We start from the raw sequence: 12,911 nt of genomic DNA on the forward strand, positions 1-12,911 counted from the left end.
TAATGCCCTAAATTACTCAGCATTGAATGAATCTACTTATTATGTACCCGCTCCCCCCCCCCCTCTATCTATCCTTCCTTCCCCTTCCACTCCTCCCCTCTCATCACCCTCCTTCCTTCATTTCCTGTCTCCTTACATGTCCTCTTTCATTATGCATACACATGCAGTAGCACCTAAAAGGTTCCAGTCCCGATCGGCCCCTGTTGTTTTATATACAGCTTTATGGTTAATGAGTTAGGTGAGCCCCCTCTCTTCAGCCACCTGCAACCTTTGACTCTCCTGTCTTGGTCCATGACCGTGAAGTTCTCTCTTTCCGATATCTCTTCCCACATGGTCTTGAGAACTTTTGTAATATTCCCTCTCCGTAAGACGATTGACTGCTGGTTGTACCTCCCCACCTAGGCACAGCAAGCTCCCTTTATGGGGTGCCTGTGGGTTGGCCTCACCCACCATCATTCCCTCTAGATCGCCTATTTTATCGCCCCCTTTGTCAGCCAACTGGCACGGTTTATCTGAAATTGCAGATGTTTATTACACTGTTACCAATTTTTTTTTTCGACTGCATTTCTTCCATTGTATTCTGTGTATCAAACGTATTGTATTTGAATTCTCCAATAAAATAGTTTGAAACAGAGAATCTACCTAGAAGTGCCTGCACATGTTGCAGTAGCCTCTGAAACCTTTCTGTCATGGCCATGAATCTCTAGCCATTTTGTCAGGCAAATATTTTACACTTCACAATCATGCCAAGCCTTGTTTGCCTGTTCTTTGATAGTACCAAACCCCTCTCATCTCTTGCCTAATAATGGTCAAACCGTGCCTTCTTCTTCCCGGGTACTGTTTAACTTTTCCTGCCTCTTCCCTGATGCTGTTGAACCTTGTCTGCCTCTTTCTTAATAGTGCTGAAACTTGCCTGCCTCTACCTTGTTAATGCTGAAGCTTACTCCCTGTAATTTAGCTTTGTTATGGAGTAGGTAGGTGAGTACGCCTCCCAGGTTATTATCGGTGCCTAAAGCCTGCAGTGACAACATCACTAGGGCAAGAATTTTGGGAAATATCCCCAATAAAGTCGCCACACGGCACCAAAATTGTTTCAGACCCTTCCCCACTGTATCCAAGAAACTTTACACTTTATGTTCACTTAGCTGCTGCAACGAAATTTATTCTATTTGGATATGTGTTCTAGAGATAAAATCCTAGGTAAAGCATTTTAATTTGTGTGTCTTTCTTGTCAGGATGCCATTCCAATGATCAGTAAGCTACGGTACATTAACAGATTTGATAAAGCTTTTAAGCATGTGTTTGGGAGGACACTTATTTGTCGAAGTATGGAGGTGTCCACACAGCTGGCCAGGGCATTCACCATGGATTGTATCACCCTGGAGGGTAAGGTTCGCTGTAGTACATTTTGTATTCCTGCCATTTCCCATGCATTTTACTACTTTGTCAGAGGCATCATTTGTGTGTTACCCCATTGACTTTGAGTGAAGCAGTTTAGCATGTTAAACTGTAACTTTATAGACCTAATGTGTTCTTGGATGCTGGCCTACATAAATATGAATTCTGGACGCTGCTCGATGGGATTAGATGATCGTATTTCTGTTTTCTTTTATAGAGCAGCTGTTACTGGGAGCACAAAAAGCCTCATCAGAGACACGGTGTATCACATCACTATTCGTAATCTGCGTATTAGGGTTGATTTTTTAATTAGGTTGCTGTGCTAGCAAACGTCAGTGATTCTTTCAGCGCTGTATTTCTCATAGGTGTTAATGTGACCCTGTGCTTTTGTCCATAAGGAAAAGGTATACTTTAGCAGCAACTCGTCACCTGGACTTCTTCTCCACCGACACTCAAATTAGGCCAAACTCTAGGAGCAAAAGAAATACCTGGTGCTTCTGAGCATATGGAAGCATGAGAGTCCCTCTCAGGGGAAAATCTTAGTACTGACTGCTAAGGCATCCATTTTTCTCACATGGGATGGGGAGATGGTAAGAACCAGGTCTTGGAGCTTAAACAGATCTTCTGCTCCCCCCTCCCATTCCGACAGCCAGTTGGAGAGGCTGGAGGATAAAGGCAATGTAGGTATGCACAGCCATTAGTCTCTTTAAGATAGAGCTCTACTATGCACTATAGTAAAACAGTCCAACCTTTTATAGGCAAGTCATATTCCCCTGAGGCGATTTTGTCCTTCGATTAACTCAACAAAAGAGACAGTTTATAGAAATTCTTTTCTTGTTACAGGTGACCAGGTCAGCCATCGGGGTGCACTGACTGGTGGTTACTATGATACCAGGAAGTCTCGTCTGGAGCTGCAGAAAGATGTGCGGAAAGTAGAGGATGAACTGCATGCTTTAGAGGCAAAGCTAAACGAGAACCTACGCAGAAACATTGAAAGTATCCTTCAACTGCAGAATTGTAATCAAAATAAACATTAGAGTCCATACAATACTATTTCATAAGAGGCTACCTAGAGTGCTTGCATCTCCTTTAAATGTAACCAGATTGTTCTTTGTGTTCCTCAAGATCACATCGAACACAGATGTACTTAGCTGGAAGGCCTCAACTTCTCTCTAATACGGAGTTCAAGATGAACTGACACTTTTGTCCTCTCAAGGCAAAGATACGGTGTCTTTCTAAAGATGCCCCTATCCAGCTAATACCTGATGCTCCTTCCTCTGGGGCTAGATAAGAAATAAACAATGCTGAGTAAGGGACTACATGCTCCCACAATGTAAAGTATATGGCTAGCCGCCAATCCCTAGGCCTAAGCAGTATCACATTTCTATATGGATTGAAGTCTTCAGGTATTTTGTTGGTTGCTGCAAGTGAGAAAGGAGTGGCGTAAGAACTCTGGAGCGGTATCTACGACGGTAGTAGCTTTAACCACACTGTCAGTGCAAAGTCATAGTTGCTCCTCATCCCCCTCATAATCCCTCAGCAGTATTTAGGGAAATCTTTCGAAGATGCTGGTAAAATGGTTTTAGCTAGAGGTAAAGACCTCAAGAACTTCATGTAAGAGCACCCTTTTTGTCTTCATTGATTTTTTTTTTTTACTTTACCTCTTCATGCCAGCCGTACACATATATATGCGTGGGTCTTAACACAGAGCTGCCGCATAAACGCAGCCCTGTGTAAACCTCTTACCGTTCTGAGAGCATGCCTGGACATCAGTAAGCTCCCGATGCATACTTGCAATTGGTAGCTTTCCGATCGTATGCCCGCTTCTGGCACCTGGCTTTTAGAACTCCTAAAGGGCTGGGAGGCGGCCATTTTGAAAAGGTTAAACTTGTTCTGCTGTGGTATGTATGTTCCTTAGTGTTGTGCAGGGATTAATAATGAAATTGACCAGCTGATGAACCAGATGCAACAGATTGAGACACAGCAGAGGAAGTTTAAAGCGTCACGAGACAGTATATTATCAGAAATGAAGATGCTGAAGGAGAAGCGTCTGCAGTCTGAAAAGACTTTCATGCCGAAGGTGATCTTCAGTTTTGGTGTTTTTTTTTTTTTGTTTTGTTTATAAATGCAACATTTTTTTTTTTAATGATTGTGATGTTCTCTTTTTTGTTTCTAAGGCTCCATTCACACCTGGGTGTTTTCAGCTCCAAAAACGCTCAAAAGAAAAGCTTCCAAAACACCCAACAAGTAAAACCCCATTCATTTAAATGGCCCCTGTTCACATCTGAGCGTTTTGCAAAACGCCTGTAGCTGAAAAAATTACATGAGCTTCTTTTTGGGCTGATTACCAGCGTTTTTGATGTCAATGAAAAACGCCTGAAAAAATCGCGGTAAAATCGCGGTAAAAAAACGCTACGCTCAAGTGTGAATGCAGCCTAAGGCTACATTCACACCTGAGCGTAGCGGTTTCACGAGTTTACCGCGATTTACAGGCGTTTTTACAGGCGTTTTTTTGTGCAGGCGTTTTTAGATTGAATAGAAACCAATGGAAAACGCCTGTAATCTGCCCAAAAAGAAGCTCATGTTCTTTTTTCAGCTACAGGCGTTTTGCTTACAGCGTCAAAACGCTCAGATGTGAACAGGGACCATTGAAATGAATAGGATTTGTCTTGTTGGGCGTTTTGAGAGCTGATCCTAGAGCAGAAAAACTCCCCAAAAACGCCCCAAAACGCCTACATTTGAAAGGAGCCTTAAAGTCGGCCTGGCCTAGCCTAAAATGTTAACGGGTGCACTGTGTTGCCTGTAGGAACCGCGGAGTTTGTTTTAATCTTTTTATCAGGCTGTCTACTGTACATCCCTCTGTGTAAAGATTAAAGGCACAAATATATACCTTCGTTCCAATGGTCTCAAACCACCTATTCATGATTGTTTGTTTTTTTTAATATATATTTAGTTCCTCTTTGAATGCAAGGGTCTGGGGTAAAACTTCAGTGGAGGATAGAAGCTCTTGACAGCTGGTGCCTAGGACCTAAGTAAACTCCTATAGGGTGGATTTAAAGGCTAACACAAAAAGTAGTTTTAAACTAGTCCTTGTTCACTTGAAAATATTCCCTAACCTTTTCTTTGTAAGCCACATTAAAGGCAGCTGAGAACCAATCTTAATGTTCCTCTACAATCTTGTTTTACAGCAACGCAGCTTGCAGAGCTTGGAGGCCAGTTTACATGCCATGGAGTCAACTCGGGATTCCCTTAAAGCAGAGCTGGGGACAGACCTGTTATCACAGCTAAGTCTGGAAGACCAAAGGAGGGTAGATGCACTGAACGATGAAATCCGACAGTTGCAGCAGGTAAATAACCTTTAAATATCAGGCATGATGGAAGGTTGTGGATTGGACCGTATTTATTCATGAACAGAAGTTCGAAGGAGTTTATTAACCTGTTTTATTTCTTAGGACAATCGACAACTCCTGAATGAAAGAATCAAGCTGGAGGGCACAATCACTAGAGTAGAGACGTACCTGAATGAGAACTTACGGAAGAGGCTGGATCAAGTAGAGCAGGTAAACGCAACTTCAGGTTTCAGTCAACTTGTTTTCTCTTTCGTTCATTGACGGACAAAGCTCCTGGTCTTCTTAATCTACAGGAGTAGGACACTAGGCAGAAAAAAAGTCTAGCCACGCCTATGGGCAGTCCCAGGGGGTATACTCCCTCTCTCTGCTATAGGAACTTAGTTTCTTTTTTTTTTTTTCCTGCCTAGTCAGGAGTAAGGACCTAGTTTGTTGCTGGGATCTCTGGTCCTGGCAAATTTTTCTTTTTAGATAGAATTTTTTTTTTTCCTGGTTTCTCCTTCGAGATATACAATCAACTGCTGGCCTGGGAGACTGGCTGGGTAATCTAGATCCAGTGGTCAACCCAGTCTGGCCAGTGAGCGCACGCAGACCTCTGCTTTGCACTAGGTTGGCCGCGACATAGCGTTGTCCTGCGAGTTACACGCCTTGTGAGGTCGTATATGACCAGGCCCCAGCCCGAGTCGCAGCGTTCCTCATGCCTGATAGCCCCCCCATTTTGATGGCAAGGAGTTATCTGGAGTGGTGCCTGCCTAGTTCATGGTATGGTGAGAAGCCACCCTGGAGGGTTTTGGGGTGGACATGGGCCCCTCCATGGGACGATTGGACCCCCAGGTTCTCCTACTTCCCGACAGGCACCCCCTCCCTCATCTGTCCCCCCATCCTACCCCCCTCTTGCAGCTGACGAACTGACGATTGGCTGTGTGGGGGGGGGCTGTACCTGGTGGGGACTCCTGCCAGGGCCCCCCAACCTGCTTGGTCCTGTCCCTGAGAGCCTTGTGGTGCCACGCGAGGCCACAATTTTGTTGCAGCCTTGTGCTGCAATGCACGGTGGCCATGTTTGTGTAGTCCGACAGCTATTTTGCGGTGGTTTACAATAGAAAACGGCGGCGGCCATGTCTGTGGAGCCTACTGGGCGGAGTTTTCATCTATGGGAACCCTTCTTCATCCCCTGGTGCTGACTCCTGGATCCTTTCATTTCCTGATCGACGCTTATGCAGTGCAGATTCTCCTGGTGACTGCGGTGCCTGGTTTCTGCGGGGTGGTGAGTCTGGTAGGGTCCTCTCCCTCTGATGAGGATCGATTGGTGCTCTGTGACTGGCAACCGGGTGGGCTGCCAGAGCGGTGGGGGGGTTGTCCCTTAGCAGCATTTTACACTTTTTTGTGAGGTCTCTCTGGTGACTCATGGAGTCTTTGGAGCACATCTCATCCCCTCTGTGAGCCTGCGGAGCCCTCCGGGTCCCAATCATCCATCGATGCACTGACGGCGGTCCTGGAGTCCCTTGTGTCCCGGGTGGAGGCAATTTTTTGGCGACGGGCTGGCAAAAAGTGCCCGCCTTCCCCTGCCTAATCTGTCTTATCAGATCCTGAATCTGATTTGGCCACTGCGGACGTGGGTCACCCTGCTTGGTCTGCGACGATGAGCCCTAAATCCTCAGATAGTGAGGAGAATTCCTCCTCTTCTGCAACCGTTTATGAAAAGGTGCTGGTGGAGGCACTGATTGTAGCTGTGCGCAAGACCTTAAAGATGGAGGACGCAGCTGAAGCTGCGACGGAGGCGCAGGTACCCTTTGGCACTCATAAGCCATCCAGAGCGGAAAAAGGTGTTCCCTTTCCCATCCAATTTTGACAGAATTGTCACTAAAGAGTGGGGACAACCAAAGCATCCCCGTGGGGTCCCTAAACGAGGCAATACCCCTATAAGCAGTCACTTCTTAAGAAGTGGAGTGTTCCACTGGTGGTGGACCCTCCGGTTTCCAGATTAAATAAGGCAACCGTGATTCTGGTTGAAGAGTCAGGTGAGCTCCAGTTGTTTCTGTTGAGCTCCTGTTTACCTGGTTGGCTATAGTTAGCTTTGGAAATTTTCTTTTCGCTGTTCTCACCCCTCATGTTTAACACTGTTTTGGGACATCCCAATGGTTAAGAAGATCAGGAGCTGTATCCGTCAATGAACGAAAGAGAAAATAGGATTTTTGACTTACCGTAAAATCCATTTCTCTGATGTTCGTTGACAGACACAGCACCCGCCCCTCTGTGGAGTTGTAATTCTTCGGACACTGCTTGTAACAAAACTGAGTACCTATAGCAGAGAGAGGGAATATATACCCCCTGGGACTGTCCATAGGCGTAGCCAGACTTTTTTTCTGCCTAGTGTCTTACTCTTGTAGGGGGCAGTATAACCCAATGGTTAAGAAGATCAGGAGCTGTGTCCGTCAATGAACATCAGAGAAATGTATTTTACGTTAAGTCAACAATCCAATTTTCTTTAGAATCACCTTCTTGAAAAATGGGCAATGGGTTATTTTAGTTTTACATGTATGATCTCTGTTTTATACGGTATAGGAACTGAATGAGCTAAGAGAGACGGAGGGGGGGACAGTACTTACTGCGACCACATCTGAACTGGAGAACATCAACAAACGTATCAAGGAAACAGTGGCACGATCAGAAGGTGATTATGAATTTCATTTTCTCATTAACTGCCATTGCATTTTTCATCAGCATAGTAGTTCCTAAAGTGGACCCGAACTCAAAAAGTGAAGCCTATTTGCCTATCAAGAAATGCCTCGAAATGGGTAATTGTGCCTAATCACTCTTAAAGATTTAAATTTCTGAGAATTGGCAGTGCAAGGATCTCTCTGCTTCTGCTTCAGTCTGTGGATCTGTGCTTCCAGCGGCTTTCCTGTTGTTTTTTGATAATTTCCTCATTGATCTCATTGTCAGGTCTCGATGTAAATATTGATAAAACTGAAGCAGAAATAAAAGATCTTGTGAAGAGCATGGATCGATGGAAGCACATGGAAAAGGAAAATATGGACGCTATTAATCACGACACAAAGGAACTTGAGAAGATGACCAACAGACAGGGAATGCTCTTGAAAAAGAAAGAGGAATGTATGAAGAAGATCAGAGAACTGGGCTCCCTTCCGCAGGAGGCTTTTGAAAAATACCAGACGTTAACTTTAAAACAGGTAAATGTGAATTCATACTTAAAGTGTAGGTATACCATAAATTATGAATCAAAAAACCTTACCCTGCACACTTTGAAGGAAGCCCATTGTACATTCTGTCCCAGTATTCATCCAGTTCAGCTCTTTGGATGTACTACGTACACCTAAAGGTTGAACCTTTAGGCTGCATTCACACTTGAGCGTAGTGTTTTACCGCGATTTTCAGGCGTTTTTTTTTTCAGGCATTTTGGAGGCAGGCATTGACATCTATCAAAAACGCTGGTAATCAGCACAAAAAGAAGCTCATGTACTCTTTTCAGCTACAGGCGTTTTGCAAAACGCTCAGATGTGAACAGGGGCCATTTAAATGAATGGGGTTTTACTTGTTGGGCATTTTGGAACGTTTTTTTTTGAGCGTTTTTGGAGCTGAAAAACACTCAAACGCCCAGGTGTGAATGGAGCCTTAGTCTGTTCACACTGACTCTGACTTTAAAATTGTGCGACTTGAAGTCGCACAATTTCAAAGCTGCAGGTCAGTGAGACTTCATGCACAGATGTCTATGCAAGTCACACCTGAAATCGCAAAAAAGGGCAGGAACCTTTTTTCAAATCGATGCGGCCCCACAAAGTTGGAATCACACTGATTTGAACAGTTCTGTTGCAGGCAATAGGGTGCGATATATCATGCGATTTGGACCTGTCAAATCGCATGACAAGTCGCACTGGTATGAACAGGGTCTTAATCACAAGCTGATGGCTGCAGTAGCAGCTTGTTTGGGTTTTGCTTAGACCGGTTTCAAAGTAAAAGTGATGTGGTAACTCCATAGCTGCTGATTGCTTTTACAGAGCCCTATGACCCTCTATTAGACCCCTAATATCTCCATCAAGAGTGCCGGTCACCTGCCCATACTATCACACACGGGTTTATTAACCCCTTGTGATTGCAATCAAGTAAAAATAAACAAAATAAAATAAAGTTAAAAAAAAAAAAATTATATTATAATAAAATGTAAGAAAAAAAAATTGCCATAACCCCTGTTGCCCTACACATGCTTTTAAATCGTCACTTATGGAGATTTTTGGGCACCATCGTTTTTAGCCGAACTGTTTATCCTAAATTCAACCTGGTGATCCTGCCATTTGTAAGCCCCATCAGTCGTTTTTGGAAAAAGGCAGTGTGAGTACTTCCTACCCTAGGCATTGTCGCTGTATAGGTACAGGACATACAGGAGAAGTGTTGGAAAGCACCTTAGCGTACACTACCCAAGCCAATGCTGCACAGAGGTGTGTGTATAACTGACTAAAAAGAGATAACATTTTATTTGCAGTTTTGCTTAAATATCACTTAGTCTTCCTGTTATATCCTTGCACAGGGTAATCCTCAAATAACCACAAATAAATTGAAAAGTCGAACTCATAAGGCTTAAATAGTTTGAATACAAATTCACTGTATCAGGGCTGTTGATAAAATTGTATGTCTTTTGCTTCGAGGCATTGAAACCCAGTTTTCTTTTTTGTCATTAGCTTTAAAATTAATTGCTCTTACTAGTTTATTCTGTTTTCCTTTAATTCCTTATTCAAAGTGGCAATGTTATTCCAGCCTGCCCTCCATCTTCAGGGTTGTCACACTCATTGCTCTTGCTCTTGTTTTCTATTCAGGGAAACCATACTCTGCTGTGATCCTGAGCGTTATATGAAGGATCAATCATCAGAAAACAGGGAGCCAAGCACATTACTGTCATATAGCCCCTCTTCCATGCTGTCATCCTGACCTTTGTCAATAAAGCTTCGGCTGGTTAAAAAAATTGGGTAAACAAAACAACATCACATGGTGTGTGCTGTGGTGACACTACCATACCAGATCACACAATTCAGTTGTGAATGAAACAGTTTTCTCTTTCGTTTATCGACGGATAAACCACTCCATAGATCATAACTACTGGAATTATATTGACCAGGTAGCCGCCTTGCAAACCTGAAGCACAGATGCCTGATGGCGAAAAGCCCAGGAAACACTAAGCTCCCGAGCAGAATGCGCCTTAACAGGGTAAGGTGGAACCCTTAATTGAAAAAGCCTGCACAACTTTGTCTGATCCATCTTGAAATAGTTGCAGCAGGCACAGGCAGCCCTTTCTTTGGACCATCCGTGATAACAAAGCGTGAATCTGACTTTCGAAAAGATTCAGTAGTCGCCGAATACACCCAGATTGCCCAAACCACATCCAGAGTATGCAGTGCAAACTCCTTAGGATGTTTTTGTGGTTTAGAACACAAAGAGGGTAACACGATGTCCTTATTTATGTGAAAACTGGAAACCACCTTCGGAAGGACGGACGGATCCGGACAAGTACCACTTTATCCCTGTGAACCACCAGGTAGGAAGAACAACCGGACAAACCCGCCAGTTTTGACACCCTGAGTGCAGAAGTGATAGCCACCAAAAAGGCCACCTTCTGGGATAAGGTAAGCAGGGGAATGAGGAATCTCCCAAATACTTTCAAAGGGAGGTTTCTGGAGAACCAACAGCACCCAGTTAAGGTCCCAAGGTGACAACAGAAGTCGCGCCGAAGGTACCAAGTGTTGCACCCCCTGGATGAAGTTACTCATCAGGGAATAGGTGGCCAATGAGCTTTGAAAAAAAACTGCCAAGGCCGAGACCTGACCCTAGATAGTACTCAAGGCCAACTTTTGGTCAACTCCCCGTGGAAGGAAAGCCAAGATCTGAGCCACGAGTGAGGGGGAGCCCCAAGAGACTCACACCACGCAATATACGACTTTCACGTACAATGATAAATCTTCCTAGAAGTCGCTTTCCTCACTTTAAGCAGAGTGGGAATCACTGAAGCAGACAAACCCTTGTCCTTCCAAGCCGTCAAAGCCAGTGACCGTAAGGCAGGATGGAAGATTGGCCCTGGAGACAGTAGATCCTCCCTCAAAGGAAGTCTCCAAGGAGTGTCTGTGACTAGTCTGACCAGGTCGACGTACCAAGCTCGGCGAGGCCAGTCCGGAGCCAAAAGAATGACCGGAATCCCTTCTGCCTTGATCCCGCGAAGCAGTCTTGGCAGCAACTTGAGAGGAGGAAGGGCATACATCAGCTGATACTAACCCCACAGGCCACCAGCGCGTCTGCGGCGTCCGACAGAGCGTCCTAAACCTCTGTACTATTCTGTTGACCCGAGACGCCAACAGATCTGCATCTGGAGTGCCCCAACAGAGGCACAACTGCTGGAACACCACCGGATGGTTGGACCATTCCCCCCGCATCCAAGGCTTATCGACTGAGGTAATCCGCCTGCCAATTTTCCAGTCCTGGAAGGTGAACAGCGGAGGGAGCTGGAACAAAGCGTTCCACCCAACGAAGGATGCCCGCCACTTCCAAGGCCACAAGGGCACTTTTGGGTGATTGACATAGGCCACGGCCGTGGCATTGTCCGGTTGAATGCGCACTGGACAACCCTGCAGGTACTCGGTCCAGTGGACTAGGCAAAGCAGGATCGCTCTCAGCTCCAGAACATTGATCGGTGTCCTGGATTCTTCCAGGGACCAGACTCCTTGATCAGACAACCTACCGAGAACTCACACCCCATCCAAGCAGACTTGCATCCGTGGTGACATATATCCAATATATAGGGAGGAAGGAGTTCCCTTGCTTGAGCATCGGGGACCGAAGCCACCAGATCAGGGACTCCTTGGCTGCCTGGCTCAGCTGGACCTAAACGCCCAGGGAATTTGGATTCTTGTTCCAATTGAGAAGGATTGCCTTCTGGAGGATCCTCGTGTGAAATTGAGCTAAGGGGACCACCTGGAAGGACGACACCATCATTCCCAGAAATCTCATGCAGGTCCGAAGGGATGACCAATTTGCTGATCAGCAACAGCTGAACCCGCAGTCTGGAGTTCTTGGAGTTTTGCCTGAGGATGAGCCCAAAGTCAGGCCCAGGTAATCCAGTCTCATGGAAGGGACCAAAGATGACTTCTGAAGGTTCAGAATCCACCTGAACTCCTCCAGAGTTCTCATGGTGATTGCCAAATTTTTTTCCAGCACCGTAGGAGACTATGCAGGGAGAAGCAGATCGTCCAGATAACCCAGGACTGATATTCACCGCCTCTGCAACAGCGTCCTGATCGGGGCCAACACCTTGTGAAGACCCGAGGAGCAGAGGCGAGACCAAAGGGCAACGCCACAAACTGATAGTGATTTTCTCCCACGGCATGAAGGTAGGCATCTTTGATGTCTATGGAGGCCAGGAAATCCCCCTGATGTAGGGAGGCCACCACTGTGCGAACCGATTCCATCTTGAACTTTTGAACTTGCACAAAGCAATTTTCTCTGTCGCTCATTGACAGACTTAGTCCTCGTTGATTAATAACAACTCGGGTTATACTGCCCTCTACAGGAGTAGGACTAGACAGGAAAGAAAACGTTCTGGCCACACCTTAGGGGCAGTCCCAGAGGGTATATCCTCTCTCTCTCTCTCTCTCTGCTACAGCAAATCAGTTTTTTTCTGTCTAGTTAGGAGTAAGGACCTAGATGCCTTGCTAGGATCTTCGGTCCTGGCAGGATTTTTTCCTTAGAAAGATTTTTTTTTAGACAGCTTTTTTCTCCAGTTTCCTGTGAGATCTTCAAGCAAGCAAGCTGTAACTGGGCGACAGGCTGGATGTTGAGATCCAGTGGTCGCCCCAGTTCAGCCTACGAGCGCGTGCAGGCCATAGCTCCGCGCTGGGTCGACCGCGACATAGTCCCACTGGACGGGGACTGACCCTGCGAGTTAAACGTCTCGCCTGGACGCCAATGACCAACAGAGTCACGGCGTCCGTATTGGTCGACAGCCCCCCCACACCGGTGGAGAGGGGTTCTGTCAGGAGTGGGCGCCCGCCTGGTTCCGGTATGGTGAGTAGAATGTTCCCCCTCCCCCCCCCCTGTCGGGTTTGTGGTGGACGCGGGCCCCTCTCTGGAATGGTAGGATGGGTCTCCCCTCTATCCTATAACAGGTCA

The 12,911-nt window shown here is 45.8% G+C and overlaps 1 protein-coding gene across 1 annotated transcript in view; it reads left to right on the plus strand.

The window, feature by feature from the left end:
- The window catches only part of SMC3 (structural maintenance of chromosomes 3), a 118,259-nt gene that overhangs the window by 62,594 nt on the left and 42,754 nt on the right, over positions 1–12,911 (plus strand). The window contains exons 18-24 of the mRNA XM_082269120.1: positions 1,236–1,386; positions 2,242–2,394; positions 3,327–3,478; positions 4,587–4,745; positions 4,851–4,958; positions 7,308–7,416; positions 7,689–7,936. Of these exons, the coding sequence (XP_082125246.1) occupies positions 1,236–1,386; positions 2,242–2,394; positions 3,327–3,478; positions 4,587–4,745; positions 4,851–4,958; positions 7,308–7,416; positions 7,689–7,936 (1,080 nt within the window). The remainder of the gene's footprint in view (positions 1–1,235; positions 1,387–2,241; positions 2,395–3,326; positions 3,479–4,586; positions 4,746–4,850; positions 4,959–7,307; positions 7,417–7,688; positions 7,937–12,911) is intronic.

This window comes from Pelophylax lessonae (assembly GCF_965119305.1).
Source record: "Pelophylax lessonae genome assembly, chromosome: 9".
Taxonomy (NCBI): domain Eukaryota; kingdom Metazoa; phylum Chordata; class Amphibia; order Anura; family Ranidae; genus Pelophylax; species Pelophylax lessonae.